At 45.9% G+C, this 17,665-nt stretch overlaps 1 protein-coding gene across 1 annotated transcript in view; it reads right to left on the bottom strand.

Annotated features, from left to right (window-relative positions):
- ANXA4 (annexin A4) overlaps positions 1-17,665 on the bottom strand; it is a 77,450-nt gene that overhangs the window by 23,593 nt on the left and 36,192 nt on the right. The window contains exons 4-8 of the mRNA XM_063932078.1: positions 13,277-13,371; positions 3,389-3,502; positions 2,998-3,088; positions 2,528-2,607; positions 1,766-1,822 (exon numbers count right to left, since the gene is read on the bottom strand). Of these exons, the coding sequence (XP_063788148.1) occupies positions 1,766-1,822; positions 2,528-2,607; positions 2,998-3,088; positions 3,389-3,502; positions 13,277-13,371 (437 nt within the window). The remainder of the gene's footprint in view (positions 1-1,765; positions 1,823-2,527; positions 2,608-2,997; positions 3,089-3,388; positions 3,503-13,276; positions 13,372-17,665) is intronic.

The raw sequence follows: 17,665 nt of genomic DNA, 5'->3' as shown, positions 1-17,665 counted from the left end.
CCAGTAGCCTAAGAAGCCCAATCCACTCTGCACGCAGGTGAGTTCGCTTCTTCTCCCCTTAGTCCCTCGATGCAGTGAGCCTGTTGCCAGCAGGACTCACTGAAAATAAAAAACCTAAACTTAAACTTTTCACTAAGCAGCTCAGGAGAGCCACCTAGTGTGCACCCTTCTCGTTCGGGCACAAAAATCTAACTGAGGCTTGGAGGGGGGGTCATAGGGGGAGGAGCCAGTGCACACCAGGTGACCTAAAAGCTTTTACTTTTGTGCCCAGTCTCCTGCGGAGCCGCTATTCCCCATGGTCCTTACGGAGTCCCCAGCATCCACTAGGACGTCAGAGAAATATTATATATATATATATATATATATATATTTATTTATATATTATAATATAATATATAAGTTCGCTGCACCCCTAGGCTAAAATTTTGAGTAATTCCGAAATATATATTAAATTTCTAGATACTCCTGGGTGCAGGGATTCCAAAAAGAGTTTGGGAACCACTGCTACAATCCCATTAGGAACTATGAACTCTCACATGGCAGACCTGGTTTGTCCATCATATAAAAGGACCAAAAGAATCATCAAGCGGATATTGGGGAAGATGTACTAATCTTTGGGGAGAGAGAGATATAAAGTACCAACCAATCCGCTCCTGCAATTGTTAAACACAGCCTATTACAGAGCTGTTAGGTGCTGATTGGTTGGTAGTTGTTCTCTCCACTTTATCACTCTCCTAAGCTTAGTACATCTCCCCCATGGCGCCTCATGTAATACAGAGCCTATAAGAGAGCAGGTCATGCCAAATTCTACCAAAGCATAAGGATCCCTATTGCAGAGAGAGCAGACTCGCAGCAATGTTACTCTTGGTAACAAAATGATAAGAAAGATTAGTTAGTGCTTGCTCAGACATAAGGTTAATGAGTGCTTAGGATGAATTTGCTCATGCAGCGTTCCAGCTCATGATATGAACAGTACGCCTTGAATATCGCACCAGCACTGGGGTCACAGAAAGAAGGCCCCAAATGCTGAATTATCAAGCATCGTAATAGGCCCACAATCAAGGCTCACCAGAGGCTCCTTCCACAATTCCACTGATTAGAAGCCAGCTGCAGGCACATGTATGAAGGATAATGGTGACTGCACGTTATTAAGCATTTTGCTCATGCGGACATCTGGATAATTGATTTTAGTGTCTGCATGCCTCTTCTGTGGTGAGGACACAGGGCCTAATGCAGACTGGATAGCCCCAGTGATCGCAGTCTGAAACACTTTGGGGAGTGCGCACTTGCAGCGAGCGCGCACCACGGGAGGCCCTGTGTGATGCTAAAAGGACTCAAGGCTGCGATCGCCTCTGCCCGATTGACAGGCAGAGGCACTCGCGGGACGGGAGGGGGCATGCCAATGGCGTTAGAACGCCATTGGAGGGACGCGATCCGGACAACGCAGGTGGGGGTGGGCCATCACATGAAGCCGTTGCTACCCGGGACGCTGCGGGTAGCCGCCTGCTTGTGCAACTAGGATGCGCAGGCAGGGAGCTGCTCGGCGGGTGCAAAAGCATGCCCGGCAGACTAGCCCCCCGCTTGTCTGAGTAACCGATTGCAGGTGTGATAAATTTAGCACATCTACGATCAGATCTTAATCACCCCCACTGTCCCACACCACATAAAAAGAGGTATCACAAGCAGAGCAAGTAATGACAGCTTTAACCTTAAAAGGAGAAACGGTTGAATTAATAAGAAATAGTATTATTCTGCATGCACTTACCTTTGCGTCCTGTTTGGCAAGCGACTCATCAACCCGATCACTTTGGTCTCGGCCTCCCTGCAGTAGTAATAATATATAGATTATATATAAAAATTACCTGTATACCTCTTCAATTCATAATAAATATCACAAGATTTTTCATTCAGATGAAAAGGGATTTGACAGAACGTACCAACAGCCCTAACTACATTTTTTAGATAATGAAATGTCCGAATTTTCGCAGGTGAATACGTTATTTCACATAATGGGGCACAGATCTCTTTGCACGCAAGTGGCGAGTTTCAGCACAACACATTCGCATATGTGAATTTCTACAAGCCTCCATTCTATCTGGAGTTTGATAGATTTTTTCTGGATATGTCTTTTCATGAAATGGGCATTTCTGTGCGGGACCTTTGTGGCAACAAAGACATTGCATGGGCATATAGCTAGAGCCCTGTGATATCGGTGCCAACGGTATTTGTACATCCATTGTGTAACACTAAGAGCTGTGTGCAGCAGTCAATCTCACCGAACTATATCCTGTGCTATTGCTGAAGACTGAGCTATAGAAACATCACTGCATTATTAATAATGCAGCTACATATTACAGGGGAGTGATCACAGCAAGTAGGTAAGTTTCAACAAAGCAATTTTAGCCATTACAGAAGTGCATCTCCAACATTAACCCTGCTTAAATCTAAAGGTTAAAATTAAACATAATATACACAATTCTTGCATCATCGGTTCAATGAACGACCTTCCAAGTTGAGGAAGACTTACAGCAGCTAAAGACACCAGCACTCTCTGAAACATGAAAGATGTGTCTGAGCAAATGTCATCCTCCAGGGATTTGCTGTATTCTGCAATACAGGTGATAAGACATTTTAACACAAAATAAAAGTGGGGATTACATTTAGAAAGGAAACATTTATAACACCTGGTACTGTTGTCTGAGCTGTATATATTTCCCAATATATTTTGGCATATGTAATAGGGTCCAACTTGCTGGATGTACGGAATCCCGGACGATCTCAGAAGTTTTTTAAACTGGTAAATAATTTTCAAGGCAAAACCATGCCTTGTAAAAGGATTGCCAGTTTAAAACAAAAAACAAACCTCCAATATCGGAGGTTCCGATCAAAGAGAAAACAAAAACACCACAGCCACACTTCTGTAACTTGGTGGTATTTCCCAATAAACACATACATTATCCTAGGGAGATAAAGGAACACCATTGTGGATTTCCATACTTAATCTGTAAGTTACGTTGATGTTGCGGATCTCTTCTGCAGAGCGCGATGCCAGAATTTCAATCAGACACCCTTCATCAGTTCCTGCACCCTAAGAACATACATAAGATTGAGCAGAAATTAGTACTACAAGGCTGTCCAAATGGCATTTGATCCCCACACCCTTTATGTGGCCATTACCTTCCCAGGTGACTAAGGCAGAACATCCCACACAGTAATATTTAGCCTGAAACCTAGAACATGTGTGACACTCTTCATATAAATACATTGGACAGCACTGCTGTGCTACATTGCTCTATATTATTGGGTCTGTGGACACTGCGACATAGGCAATTATAGAGTTACAGTTCTGGGTGTGCAGTCAGGGTCTCCTGCATATCCCACGGGTTACCTTCATGGCTTTCTTGAGTTCATGCACATCATACAAAGTGATCGGGGTCATCAGGCCAACGACCGCTTGTTCAAAGTGTCCGGTGAGCTCAGATTTTAGGTCGTCCTCTAAATCCTAGAACAAGGAGGTATATTAGGAAAATTCCTAATGAAGGAAAGGGGTGAGCAGATAAAAGGGAAAAAACAGAATAAAGGGTTTGCAAGGAAAGTCACTGTAGAACACACTATAGATGGGCAGATGTTCTCTGGAAGCCTCTGCATTTGTTGCTTTTTATGCAGACAGTGTACATAGCATGGCAATTAAAAGAGACCATTTGTAGCTGTATACCTATATCACACCCCACATGAGTAAAGGGGGGGGGGGGGGGGGTAGTGTATTTGAAACAGTCTTTACAGTAAAGTTTTTAAATGTTTTGGAGAACCAATGCACTGCACAATTATTGGGCCGATCAGCCAACAATTGGGACACTGGCCTGATTTATCATATTGTGTGTACGAACAATTGGTTCATCCTTTCTTCCAATAAATCTGGAATATCTTCCCCACAAACAATTGATTTTCCGATATCGAGCAGTGCGTGAGCACATTCCCAGTGTATATGCACCCTTTCACAGAGTTCCCAAAAGAGTAAATAGGCCACAAGGGAAGGAGGATCGGATGAAACATTCTGCACGCTACATAACTTAGCCCTGTTACAAAGACACAAAGCAACTAAGTTTCACTGTAAGTTCAGCTATGTAAACACAGTTAAGTCCTATTAAAATATCTCAAGCTTGATATGTTGGCATTACGGACTTATACTGACAACCCCAGTCTAGTTTCTCAGCAACTGAATGTCACACCTCCTATGTTACTATTCCTCACCTAGAGCTGCCAGCTGTGAATGGACACTCACTGTAAGAGGGTAGGACATCCGAGAGATCATGGTCCTGCAATACTCATCGCATCATTCGAAAGAGTAGTGTGGTTCACATCATTATGAATCTGCCCACGCATTGTGAGGATTGTTGAACAAAAAGGTCACATATAATTACCATCCAGCCAAATTCTAATCAAGTAATATTATTAAACCCCCACTTTAAAGAAGAAAACACACACACACACACACACACACACACACACACACACACACACACACAGCAACCTCCTTAAAAAAAAAAAAAAAAAAAGTATGAGCTACATTTTAATGCTATGTGTTGTATTTAACGGTCAGTACTGTTATAAAAATAACTTAGGGAACATCTCCCATGATTTTGGACTAAACCAGTCCCCAGTTAAATTAAGCCAGAATCCACATTGAAGACTATTCCAAATGTCACAAGACCAAATTTTTAAAGTGGTCATAATGCAACAAGATTATGGGGTTTAATTACCACTAACATGGTAACGTGTTGTAGCAGCGATCGCCTCTGAATTAGGCCCTGTGATAAGTATTGACAGAGTAATCTAGACAAAAACATTTCATTTTATTGTTGGGGGGGGGGGGGGGGGGGGGGGGTTAGGAGATCGTTCTGTTTATTAAGAATCTCCAAAAAGCTGTAAAATGTGATATTTTGGAGGGAGGTGGATATAAAAGTTTGTTTAAAAAGAAAAAAAAAAAATAAGAATTTACTTACCGATAATTCTATTTCTCGGAGTCCGTAGTGGATGCTGGGGTTCCTGAAAGGACCATGGGGAATAGCGGCTCCGCAGGAGACAGGGCACAAAAAGTAAAGCTTTAGGATCAGGTGGTGTGCACTGGCTCCTCCCCCTATGACCCTCCTCCAAGCCTCAGTTAGGTACTGTGCCCGGACGAGCGTACACAATAAGGAAGGATTTATGAATCCCGGGTAAGACTCATACCAGCCACACCAATCACACTGTACAACCTGTGATCTGAACCCAGTTAACAGTATGATAACAGCGGAGCCTCTGAAAAGATGGCTCACAACAATAATAACCCGATTTTTGTAACTATGTACAAGTAATGCAGATAATCCGCACTTGGGATGGGCGCCCAGCATCCACTACGGACTCCGAGAAATAGAATTATCGGTAAGTAAATTCTTATTTTCTCTATCGTCCTAGTGGATGCTGGGGTTCCTGAAAGGACCATGGGGATTATACCAAAGCTCCCAAACGGGCGGGAGAGTGCGGATGACTCTGCAGCACCGAATGAGAGAACTCCAGGTCCTCCTTAGCCAGGGTATCAAATTTGTAGGATTTTACAAACGTGTTTGCCCCTGACTAAATAGCCGCTCGGCAAAGTTGTAAAGCCGAGACCCCTCGGGCAGCCGCCCAAGATGAGCCCACCTTCCTTGTGGAATGGGCATTTACATATTTTGGCTGTGGCAGGCCTGCCACAGAATGTGCAAGCTGAATTGTATTACACATCCAACTAGCAAAAGTCTGCTTAAAAGCAAGAGCACCCAGTTTGTTGGGTGCATACAGGATAACAGCAAGTCAGTTTTCCTGACTCCAGCCGTCCTGGAACCTATATTTTCAGGGCCCTGACCACATCTAGCAACTTGGAGTCCTCCAAGTCCCTAGTAGGCGCAAGACACCACAATAAGCTGGTTCAGGTGAAACACTGACACCACCTTAGGGAGAGAACTGGGGACGAGTCCGCAGCTCTGCCCTGTCCGAATGGACAAACAGATATGGGCTTTTTTGAGAAAAAAAACCACCAATTTGACACTCGCCTGGTCCAGGCCAGGTCCAAGAGCATGTTCACTTTTCATGTGAGATGCTTCAAATCCACAGATTTGACTGGTTTTAAACCAATGTGTTTTGAGGAATCCCAGAACTACGTTGAGATCCCACAGTGCCACTGGAGGCACAAAAGGGGGTTGTATATGCAATACTCCCTTGACAAACTTCTGGACTTCAGGAACTGAAGCCAATTCTTTCTGGAAGAAAAATCGACAGGGCCGAAATTTGAACCTTAATGGACCCCAATTTGAGGCCCATAGACACTACTGTTTGCAAGAAATGCAGGAATCGACCGAGTTGAAATTTCTTCGTGGGGCCTTCCTGGCCTCACACCACGCAACATATTTTCGCCACATGTGGTGATAATGTTGTGCGGTCACCTCCTTTTTGGCTTTGACCAGGGTAGGTATGACCTCTTCCTGAATGCCTTTTCCCTTAGGATCCGGCGTTCCACCGCCATGCCGTCAAACGCAGCTGCGGTAAGTCTTGGAACAGACATGGTACTTGCTGAAACAAGTCCCTTCTTAGCGGCAGAGGCCATAAGTCCTCTGTGAGCATCTCTTGAAGTTCCGGGTACCAAGTCCTTCTTGGCCAATCCGGAGCCATGAGTATAGTTCTTACTCCTCTACGTCTTATAATTCTCAGTACCTTAGGTATGAAAAGCAGAGGATGGAACACATACACCGACTGGTACACCCACGGTGTTACCAGAACGTCCACAGCTATTGCCTGAGGGTCTCTTAACCTGGCGCAATACCTGTCCCGTTTTTTGTTCAGACGGGACGCCATCATGTCCACCTTTGGTAATTCCCAACGGTTTACAATTATGTGGAAAACTTCCCCATGAAGTTCCCACTCTGCCGGGTGGAGGTCGTGCCTACTGAGGAAGTCTGCTTCCCAGTTTCCATTCCCGGAATGAAACACTGCTGACAGTGCTATCACATGATTTTCCGCCCAGCGAAAAGTCCTTGCAGTTTTTGCCACTGCCCTCCTGCTTCTTGTGCCGCCCTGTCTATTTACGTGGGCGACTGCCGTGATGTTTTATCCCACTGGATCAATACCGGCTGACCTTGAAGCAGAGGTCTTGCTAAGCTTAGAGCATTATAAATTTACCCTTAGCTATATTTATGTGGAGAAAAATCTCCAGACTTGATCACACTCCCTGGAAATTTTTTCCTTGTGTGACTGCTCCCCAGCCTCTCGGGCTGGCCTCCGTGGTCACCAACATCCAAAACTGAATGCCGAATCTGCGGCCCTCTAGAAGATGAGCACTCTGTAACCACCACAGGAGAGACACCCTTGTCCTTGGATATAGGGTTATCCGCTGATGCATCTGAAGATGCGATCCGGACCATTTGTCCAGCAGATCCCACTGAAAAGTTCTTGCATGAAATCTGCCGACTGGAATTGCTTCGAAGGAAGTCACCATTTTTTTACCATGGCCCTTGTGCAATGATGCACTGATTTTAGGAGGTTCCTGACTAGCTCGGATAACTCCCTGGCTTTCTCTTCCGGGAGAAACACCTTTTTCTGGACTGTGTCCAGAATCATCCCTAAGCACAGGAGACTTGTTGTCGGGATCAGCTGCGATTTTGGAATATTTAGAATCCACCCCTGCTGTTGTAACAGTATCCGAGATAGTGCTACTCCGACCTCCAACTGTTCCCTGGACTTTGCCCTTATCAGGAGATCGTCCAAGTAAGGGATAATTAAGACGCCTTTTCTTCGAAGAAGAACCATCATTTCGGCCATTACCTTGGTAAAGACCCGGGGTGCCGTAGACAATCCAAACGGCAGCGTCTGAAACTGATAGGGACAGTTCTGTACCACGAACCTGAGGTACCCTTAGTGATAAGGGCAAATTTGGGACATGGAGTTAAGCATCCCTGATGTCTCGGGACACCAGATAGTCCCCTTCTTCCCGGTTCGTTATCACTGCTCTGAGTGACTCCATCTTGATTTGAACCTTTGTAAGTGTTCAAATTTTTTTAGATTTAGAATAGGTCTCACCTAGCCTTCTGGCTTCAGTACCACAATATAGTGTGGAATAATACCCCCTTTTCTTGTTGTAGGAGGGGTAATTTAATTATCACCTGCTGGGAATACAGCTTGTGAATTTTTTCCCATACTGCCTCCTTGTCGGAGGGAGACCTTGGTAAAGCAGACTTCAGGAGCCTGCGCAGGGGAAACGTCTCGACATTCCAAACTGTACCCCTGGGATACTACTTGTAGGATCCAGGGGTCCTGTACGGTCTCAGCGTCATGCTGAGAGCTTGTCAGAAGCGGTGGAACGCTTCTGTTCCTGGGAATGGGCTGCCTGCTGCAGTCTTCTTCCCTTTCCTCTATCCCTGGGCAGATATGACTCTTATAGGGACGAAAGGACTGAAGCTGAAAAGACGGTGTCTTTTTCTGCAGAGATGTGACTTAGGGTAAAAACGGTGAATTTTCCAGCAGTTGCCGTGGCCACCAGGTCCGATGGACCGACCCCAAATAACTCCTCTTCCTTTATACGGCAATACACCTTTGTGCCGTTTGGAATCTGCATCACCTGACCACTGTCGTGTCCATAAACATCTTCTGGCAGATATGGACATCGCACTTACTCTTGATGCCAGAGTGCAAATATCCCTCTGTGCATCTCGCATATATAGAAATACATCCTTTAAATGCTCTATAGTCAATAAAATACTGTCCCTGTCAAGGGTATCAATATTTTTAGTCAGGGAATCCGACCAAGCCACCCCAGCTCTGCACATCCAGGCTGAGGCGATCGCTGGTCGCAGTATAACACCAGTATGTGTGTATATACTTTTTATGATATTTTTCCAGCCTCCTGTCAGCTGGCTCCTTGAGGACGGCCCTATCTATAGACGGTACCGCCACTTGTTCTGATAAGCGTGTGAGCGCCTTATCCACCCTAAGGGGTGTTTCCCAACGCGCCCTAACTTCTGGCGGGAAAGGGTATACCGCCCATATTTTCTATCGGGGGGAACCCACGCATCATCACACACTTCATTTAATTTATCTGATTCAGGAAAAACTACGGTAGTTTTTTCACATCCCACATAATACCCTCTTTTGTGGTACTTGTAGTATCAGAAATATGTAACACCTCCTGCATTGCCCTTAACGTGTGGCCCTAATAAGGAATACGTTTGTTTATTCACCGTCGACACTGGATTCAGTGTCCCTGTCTGTGTCGACCGACTAAAGTAAACGGGCGTTTTAAAACCCCTGACGGTGTTTTTGAGACGTCTGGACCGGTACTAATTGTTTGTCGGCCGTCTCATGTCGTCAACCGACCTTGCAGCGTGTTGACATTATCACGTAATTCCCTAAATAAGCCATCCATTCCGGTGTCGACTCCCTAGAGAGTGACATCACCATTACAGGCAATTGCTCCGCCTCCTCACCAACATCGTCCTCATACATGTCGACACACACGTACCGACACACAGCACACACACAGGGAATGCTCTGATAGAGGACAGGACCTACTAGCCCTTTGGAGAGACAGAGGGAGAGTTTGCCAGCACACACCAAAAACGCTATAATTATATAGGGACAACCTTATATAAGTGTTTTCCCTTATAGCATCTTTTTTATATATTTCTAACGCCAAATTAGTGCCCCCCCTCTCTGTTTTAACCCTGTTTCTGTAGTGCAGTGCAGGGGAGAGCCTGGGAGCCTTCCCTCCAGCCTTTCTGTGAGGGAAAATGGCGCTGTGTGCTGAGGAGATAGGCCCCGCCCCTTTTTCGGCGGCCTCGTCTCCCGCTCTTAACGGATTCTGGCAGGGGTTAAATATCTCCATATAGCCCCCGGAGGCTATATGTGAGGTATTTTTAGCCAAAAAAGGTTTTCATTTGCCTCCCAGGGCGCCCCCCTCCCAGCGCCCTGCACCCTCAGTGACTGCCGTGTGAAGTGTGCTGAGAGGAAAATGGCGCACAGCTGCAGTGCTGTGCGCTACCTTAAGAAGACTGAGGAGTCTTCTGCCGCCGATTCTGGACCTCTTCTCGTTTCAGCATCTGCAAGGGGGCCGGCGGCGAGGCTCCGGTGACCATCCAGGCTGTACCTGTGATCGTCCCTCTGGAGCTAATGTCCAGTAGCCAAGAAGCCAATCCATCCTGCACGCAGGTGAGTTCACTTCTTCTCCCCTAAGTCCCTCGTTGCAGTGATCCTGTTGCCAGCAGGACTCACTGTAAAATAAAAAACCTAAGCTAAACTTTTCTAAGCAGCTCTTTAGGAGAGCCACCTAGATTGCACCCTTCTCGGCCGGGCACAAAAATCTAACTGAGGCTTGGAGGAGGGTCATAGGGGGAGGAGCCAGTGCACACCACCTGATCCTAAAGCTTTACTTTTTGTGCCCTGTCTCCTGCGGAGCCGCTATTCCCCATGGTCCTTTCAGGAACCCCAGCATCCACTAGGACGATAGAGAAATATTGATAAATACATCTTTTCTCCAGGGGAGCCACACACACACTGCCACTGAGTCCCAGCTGGTTAGGTTTGGTGTGGCAGTTGCGGTGGCTCCCCTATATGAATTTTGGACTGTGCTGCAACAGTCACTGGAGAAGAGCGATTCATTTTTTTTTTTAAACAAACTTAATTCCATCTCCAGATAACATATACATCACATTTTTCAGCTTTTAGGAGATAATTCTGTTGATTAAATATCCCCCATAGTCTGGGACAATTTACCAGCTTAGACTTGATAGGTGGAGACAGATTTAACTATCCAAGTATATGGGGAGTACATTATTGGTGAGAGATGTGCTTATGCCTTCCCATCAGGCTCGATTTCCTGCTGTACTGTGAAAGCTTTCTACACGCAGATAGGCTGAGAAAATAGCAGTAAAAGGGATAGAAATCGCTATCACTTCAGTGCAGACGCGTCACTAACACATTTAATGCACTGTTCCAGCAAAAGTTTCACTTCATTTGCCATGAAGAATGACAGATACAATTAAATTGGGGCAAAACTGCCTTTGGGCTTAAATAAACCTCTTAACCCAGGCATTTCCAAACTCAGTCAAGGGACACTAAGGGTGCCCACACACGGTGCGATGTGTCCACGGGAGGAGGGGCATAGCATCATTCACCACCTCCTAAGATCTTTGTGTGCTGAAGAGATCTGTGGAGGCAAAGAACTTCCCACGGGTGCGCGCATCGCCGTCGTTATTGTCCGTACACACAGCACTTTTTAAACAATGTTGTTCGGATACATGTTGGATTTCACAGATCACTTGGGGCTGCAGATTGCTAGTGTATGGTAACAATCAGCAGATCTGCAGACAGTTTCTAGTAAATGGATGAGCCTTTCAAGATTAGCAGATCGTATTTGCTGAAAATGATCTGCAAATCACTGAAAACCATCTGTAATGTTTGGGTCGCAGATTGATGGATTGGCCATACCGCCCAATATGACCCTCTCCAGGAGGGACATAATGTTCTACTTCTGGATTTTTCTCTTAATGTATGATTACTGGCACCTGTGTTGAACAGGTGAATGGATAAGAAAGGTGTTTCAGCACAGATGATGGCAATCATACATTAAGAGGGAAGTCCAGGAGCAGAGCATTCTGTCCCTCCTGGAGAGGGTTATGTTGGGAGGTATGGCTTGCCTACCATTCCGAAGGGCCAAGACCACCACCTGATTTTTGGGAGCCTCCCAGCTAATCTGGGAGAGCAGGCAAGTAGGACTTAAAGGGCCCCATACACTAGGATGATTTTACACAAATTTCATACAATTCCGATATATCAGTCTGATATATTGTATGAAATTGTGTGCAATCGTATGTGTTTTAGATCGTATCCAATCTGATGCGCATCCCCGTGGCTGTCGGATAGGATCCCCTAGGTCGTTGGTGCTGCACTAATGATATATATCGGAACTGGATGGAATCGGATCAAAAAAAAAGTGTGTTTTTTGTGCATGGGATATATCGCATGCGATATATCACAGGGAAGTTTGACTGGCATTCTCAGGACACTCCCAGCCCCCTATCTAGCCCATCAGATATATCTCATAGTACAATTGTACGCCATACGATATATTGCATGCGATGTATAGCGGCTTCATCAATCGCATACGACATATCTTATGCAAAAATAGCACAAAAGTAACAAATCGTATGGAATCACTCCCGGGAAGGTCCCGGGGGAGTACAAGGGAAATTACATCCGACTTCAGCCTCAGACATATCGTTGTAGTGTATGGGGCCCTTTAAGATTTATTGACCAATCTAGCTGGTTGGGACAAAAATCTGGTAATGTAGATGTATGGGAGCAAAGGACAATTGACCATTTGCTCCAAAGTGCCAGAAAATTGGCAAAAATGATCGTTCAGACAAATTCGTTAAATCAAATAAAATTTAACCCATTTTTCTGAATGACCGTTTTTGTCAAATTTATGGCATTTTGGAGCAAATGGTCAATTGTCCTTTTCTCCCATACATCTACATTACCAGATTGTCGTCCCAATCAGCCAGATTGGACAATAAATCTTTAGGTGTAAGGCCAGTCTTACACAACAGTTACCTATTTGGAAGTTAATTCTTGTCAGTTAATTCCCCAGATACCTATAAATTAGTGCGTTTGCGGAGGTTCTGTCTCTTTAAGCCTATGAACTAGCCGACCTCAATCGATGACAAAAGCACGATACCTGGAGGCAAAGGATGCAAAGCAAATCTCATGATTTTGTGAGAGTCAGCGTAGGGACTGGCCAGAAGGGAAAACTTTGATGCAGTTGGTCCCATGTCAATTATATGTCAGAATTAAGTGGTATTTACAACTTCAGTTAACATTAATCACTATTTCAATCAAAAGGTGTTCATGACCTACAAAGGTATCACAATATCTGAAACAGCAACACAAAATGTTAAATGTGTGCTCTGGAACGTATTAAACTTACAGCTGGAAAATGGTGTATATGCATGTGCGACTAGTCACTATGGCTAACCTAGGCCCTATAACATTATCCAACTACAATTCCCACAATCCTCTGCCCAGAGTTTAACCTACACAGATTCTTAAATTAAGTTCAATTTGAGATTGTCATGTGACCAAGATAATGACATTGTATAATAAGGAGTATTATGGATAACCTCTTATATATGGCCCACTGCTTATGCCACACATTTAAGATTAACAATGCTGTATTTGCGCTGTACCATTGAATGTCCATCTATGATAGACTTACCTTCCCTACAGTGGACTTATAAGCGATATTGATTTGCTGGCGCTGTGCCAGGGTTCTGTTTGCAATCACATCAATAATGGCATCTTCATCTGTGCCTGAATACAAGAGAGGAGAGGGGGCAAGTCACAAATCTGCAAAGAGAGCTAATGACCTACACTTATTGCTGTCCACATGCAGAATATTGATGCAAGATATATTTTATAATATATATCATATATTATATAGCAGTGGTTCTCAAACCACCTAGGGGGGTGCCTTGGATTGGTGGTCCAGGACCAATTCAAATTATTTATGGTCAATGTAATAGGCAAACCAGTGCTGGTGGCTGCCAATCATAAAATACGAACCTAAGGATGACATACAAACACACAATTTACTTCATTTAATGCTTCTTCGTAAATTTCTCAATGAGAAACTTTTGGCCTAAGGGTGCTGTGAAAAATAAGATTTTAAACCTACCGGTAAATCCATTTCTCCTAGTCCGTAGAGGATTCTGGGGACTCCGTAAGGACCATGGGGTATAGATGGGCCCCGCAGGAGATAGGGCACCTAAAAGAACTTTGACTATGGGTGTGCACTGGCTCGTCCCTCTATGCCCCTCCTCCAGACCTCAGTTAGAGAACTGTGCCCAGAGGAGATGGACACTACAAGGCAGGATTTAGAAATCCAAGGGCAAGATTCATACCAGCCCACACCAATCATACCATGTAACCTGGATCATACATAACCAGTTAACCGTATGAACAAAAAACAGCAACGGTCCAAGACCGATTCCAACTGTAACATAACCCTTATGTAAGCAACAACTATATACAAGTCTTGCAGAGTTTCCGCACTGGGACGGGCGCCCAGCATCCTCTACGGACTAGGAGAAATAGATTTACCGGTAGGTTTAAAATCTTATTTTCTCTTACGTCCTAGAGGATGCTGGGGACTCCGTAAGGACCATGGGGTTTATACCAAAGCATCCAATCGGGCGGGAGAGTGCGCATAACTCTGCAGCACCGACTGAGCAAACGCTAGGTCCTCATCAGCCAGGGTATCAAACTTGTAGAATTTAGCAAAAGTGTTTGACCCCAACCAAGTCGCCGCTTGGCAAAGTTGTAATGCCGAGACGCCTCGGGCAGCCGCCCAAGAAGAGCCCACCTTCCTAGTGGAATGGGCCTTAACCGAATTTGGCACCGGCAATCCAGCCGTAGAGTGAGCCTGCTGAATCGTATTTCAGATCCAGCGAGCAATAGTCTGCTTCGAAGCAGGTGCGCCAATCTTATTGGCCGCATACAGGACAAACAGCCTCTGTTTTCCTAATTCTAGCCCTCCTGGCTACATAAATCTTTAAAGGCCCTGACTATGTCCAGGGATCTGGAATCCTCCAGGTCACTTGTAGCCACAGGCACCACAATAGGTTGATTCACATGGAATGAAGAAACCACCTTAGGCAAAAATTGCGGACGTGTCCTCAATTCAGCTCGATCCACATGAAAAATCAAGTAGGGGCTGTTGTGTGACAAAGCCGCCAATTCCGATACTCTCCTTGCCGATGCCAAGGCCAACAACATGACCACCTTCCAAGTAAGAAATTTCAACTCAACCTTGTTAAGCGGTTCAAACCAGTGTGATTTTAGGAACTGCAACGCACGTTGGAGGTCCCATGGTGCCACTGGAGGCACAAAAGGGGGCTGGATGTGCAGCACTCCCTTTACAAACGTCTGGACTTCTGGAAGAGAAGCCAATTCCTTCTGAAAGAAAATCGAGAGGGCCGAAATCTGTACCTTAACAGAGCCTAATTTCAGGCGCATATCCACTCCTGTCTGTAGGAAGTGGAGAAAACGACCCAGATGAAAATCTTCCGTAGGTGCATTCTTGGTCTCACACCAAGACACATACTTTCGCCAGATACGGTGATAATGCTTAACCGTCACCTCCTTCCTAGCCTTTATTAAAGTGGGGATGACCTCTTCCGGAATCCCCTTTTTTGCTAGGATTCGGCGTTCAACCGCCATGCCGTCAAACGTAACCGCGGTAAGTCTTGAAATACACAGGGCCCCTGTTGCAACAGGTCTTCCCTCAGCGGAAGAGGCCAGTGATCTCCTGTGAGCATCTCTTGTAGATCTGAGTACCAGGCCCTTCGAGGCCAGTCTGGGACAACGAGTATCGTCTGTACTCTTCTTTGTCTTATGATCCTCAACACTTTTGTGATGAGAGGAAGGAGGAGGAAACACGTAGACCAGCTTGAACACCCACGGTGTTATCAGAGCGTCTACTGCTACTGCCTGAGGGTCCCGAGACCTGGCACAATACCTCCGAAGTTTTTTGTTGAGGCGTGACGCCATCATGTCTATTTGAGGAGTTCCCCAAAGACGTATTATGTCTGCAAAGACTTCTTGATGAAGTCCCCACTCTCCTGGATGGAGATCGTGTCTGCTGAGGAAGTCTGCTTCCCAGTTGTCCACTCCCGGAATGAAGACAGCCGACAGAGCGCTCACGTGATTTTCCGCCCAGCGAAGAATCCTGGTGGCTTCCGCCATCGCGACTCTGCTTCTTGTCCCGCCTTGGCGGTTCACATGAGCCACTGCTGTGACGTTGTCTGACTGAATCAGAACCGGTAGGTTTCGAAGAAGACTCTCCGCTTGTCGAAGGCCGTTGTATATGGCCCTGAGTTCCAACACATTGATGTGTAGACAGGACTCCTGGTCTGACCAAAGTCCCTGAAAATTTCTTCCTTGTGCGACTGCTCTCCATCCTCGGAGGCTCGCGTCCGTGGTAACAAGGATCCAATCCTGAATTCCGAATCTGCGACCCTCCAGTAGGTGAGCACTTTGCAACCACCACAGGAGAGACACCCTGGCCCCTGGGGACAGAGTTATTTTTCGATGTAAGACTAGATGGGACCCGGACCACTTGTCCAGAAGGTCCCATTGAGAAGTCCTTGCATGGAACCTTCCGAATGGAATGGCCGTCACCATCTTTCCCAGAACTCGAGTGCACTGGCGAACAGACACCCTTTTCGGTTTCAGCAGGTCTCTGACCATGTTCTGGATGTCCTGGGCTTTCTCCATTGGAAGGAAGACCTTCATTTGTTCCGTATCCAGTATCATACCTAGGAACGGTAATCAAGTTGTCGGAATCAACTGTGACTTTGGTAGATTTAGAATCCAACCGTGTTGCTGGAGCACTCTCAGAGAGAGCGCCACACTGCTCAGCAATTTCTCCCTTGATCTCGCTTTTATCAGGAGATCGTCCAAGTATGGGATAATGGTGACTCCATGCTTGCGCAGGACCACCATCATTTCCGCCATTATCTTAGTGAAAATCCTTGGGGCCGTGGAAAGTCCAAACGGCAACGTCTGAAATTGGTAATGACAAGCCTGTACAGCGAATCTCAGGAATTCTTGATGGGGGGGGATATATGGGGACATGAAGGTACGCATCCTTTATGTCCAGAGACACCATAAACTCCCCCTCCTCCATATTGGCTATTATCGCTCTGAGCGATTCCATTTTGAATTTTAATCTTTTGATGTACAGGTTTAGGGATTTCAGATTCAAGATAGGTCTGACCGAACCGTCCGGTTTCGGGACCACAAAGAGGGTTGAGAAGTAAGCTCTTCCCTGCTGGTTCATGGGAACCCTGATTATCACTTGCTGTATACACAGCGTTTGAATTGCAGCTAACACTACATCCCGTTCCGACGTGGAAACTGGTAGGGCAGACTTGAAAAACGGCGCGGGGGCACCTCTTCAAATTCCAGTTTGTAACCCTGGGAAACTATTTCTAACACCCAGGGATTCAGGTCTGAGCTGACCCAGACCTGGCTGAAAAGTCGAAGACGTGCGCCCACCGGTGCGGACTCCCTCAGGGGAGTCCCGGCGTCATGCTGTGGGTTTTGGAGTAGCCGGGGAGGACTTTTGTTCCTGGGCGCCTGCCGAAGCAGGCGCTCTTTTGCCTCTGCCCTTACCTCTGGCAAGGAAGGAGGATCCCCGACCTCTTCTGGACTTGTGCGACCGAAAGGACTGCATCTGATAGGGTGGCATTTTCTTTTGCTGTTGGGGAATATATGGTAAAAAATTTGATTTACCTGCTGTAGCTGTGGAAACCAGGTCAGTCAGCCCATCCCCAAACAATACATCACCCTTATAGGGTAGTACTTCCATATGCTTTTTGGAATCCGCATCACCCGTCCATTGGCGAGTCCATAAGGATCGTCTCGCTGAGATCGACATGGCATTGGCCCTAGAAGCCAGCAATCCAATGTCTCTTTGAGCATCCCTCATAAATAAGACTGCGTCTTTTATATGGGCTATAGTTAAGAATATAGTATCCTTATCGATATTATCAAAATGATCTGTCAGCTCATCTGCCCAAGCTGCAACTGCGCTACGCACCCA

This window comes from Pseudophryne corroboree, chromosome 6 (assembly GCF_028390025.1).
Source record: "Pseudophryne corroboree isolate aPseCor3 chromosome 6, aPseCor3.hap2, whole genome shotgun sequence".
NCBI classification, from domain to species: domain Eukaryota; kingdom Metazoa; phylum Chordata; class Amphibia; order Anura; family Myobatrachidae; genus Pseudophryne; species Pseudophryne corroboree.
Note: the sequence above shows the minus strand (reverse complement) of the source record. Positions and strands in the feature narration are given on the sequence as shown.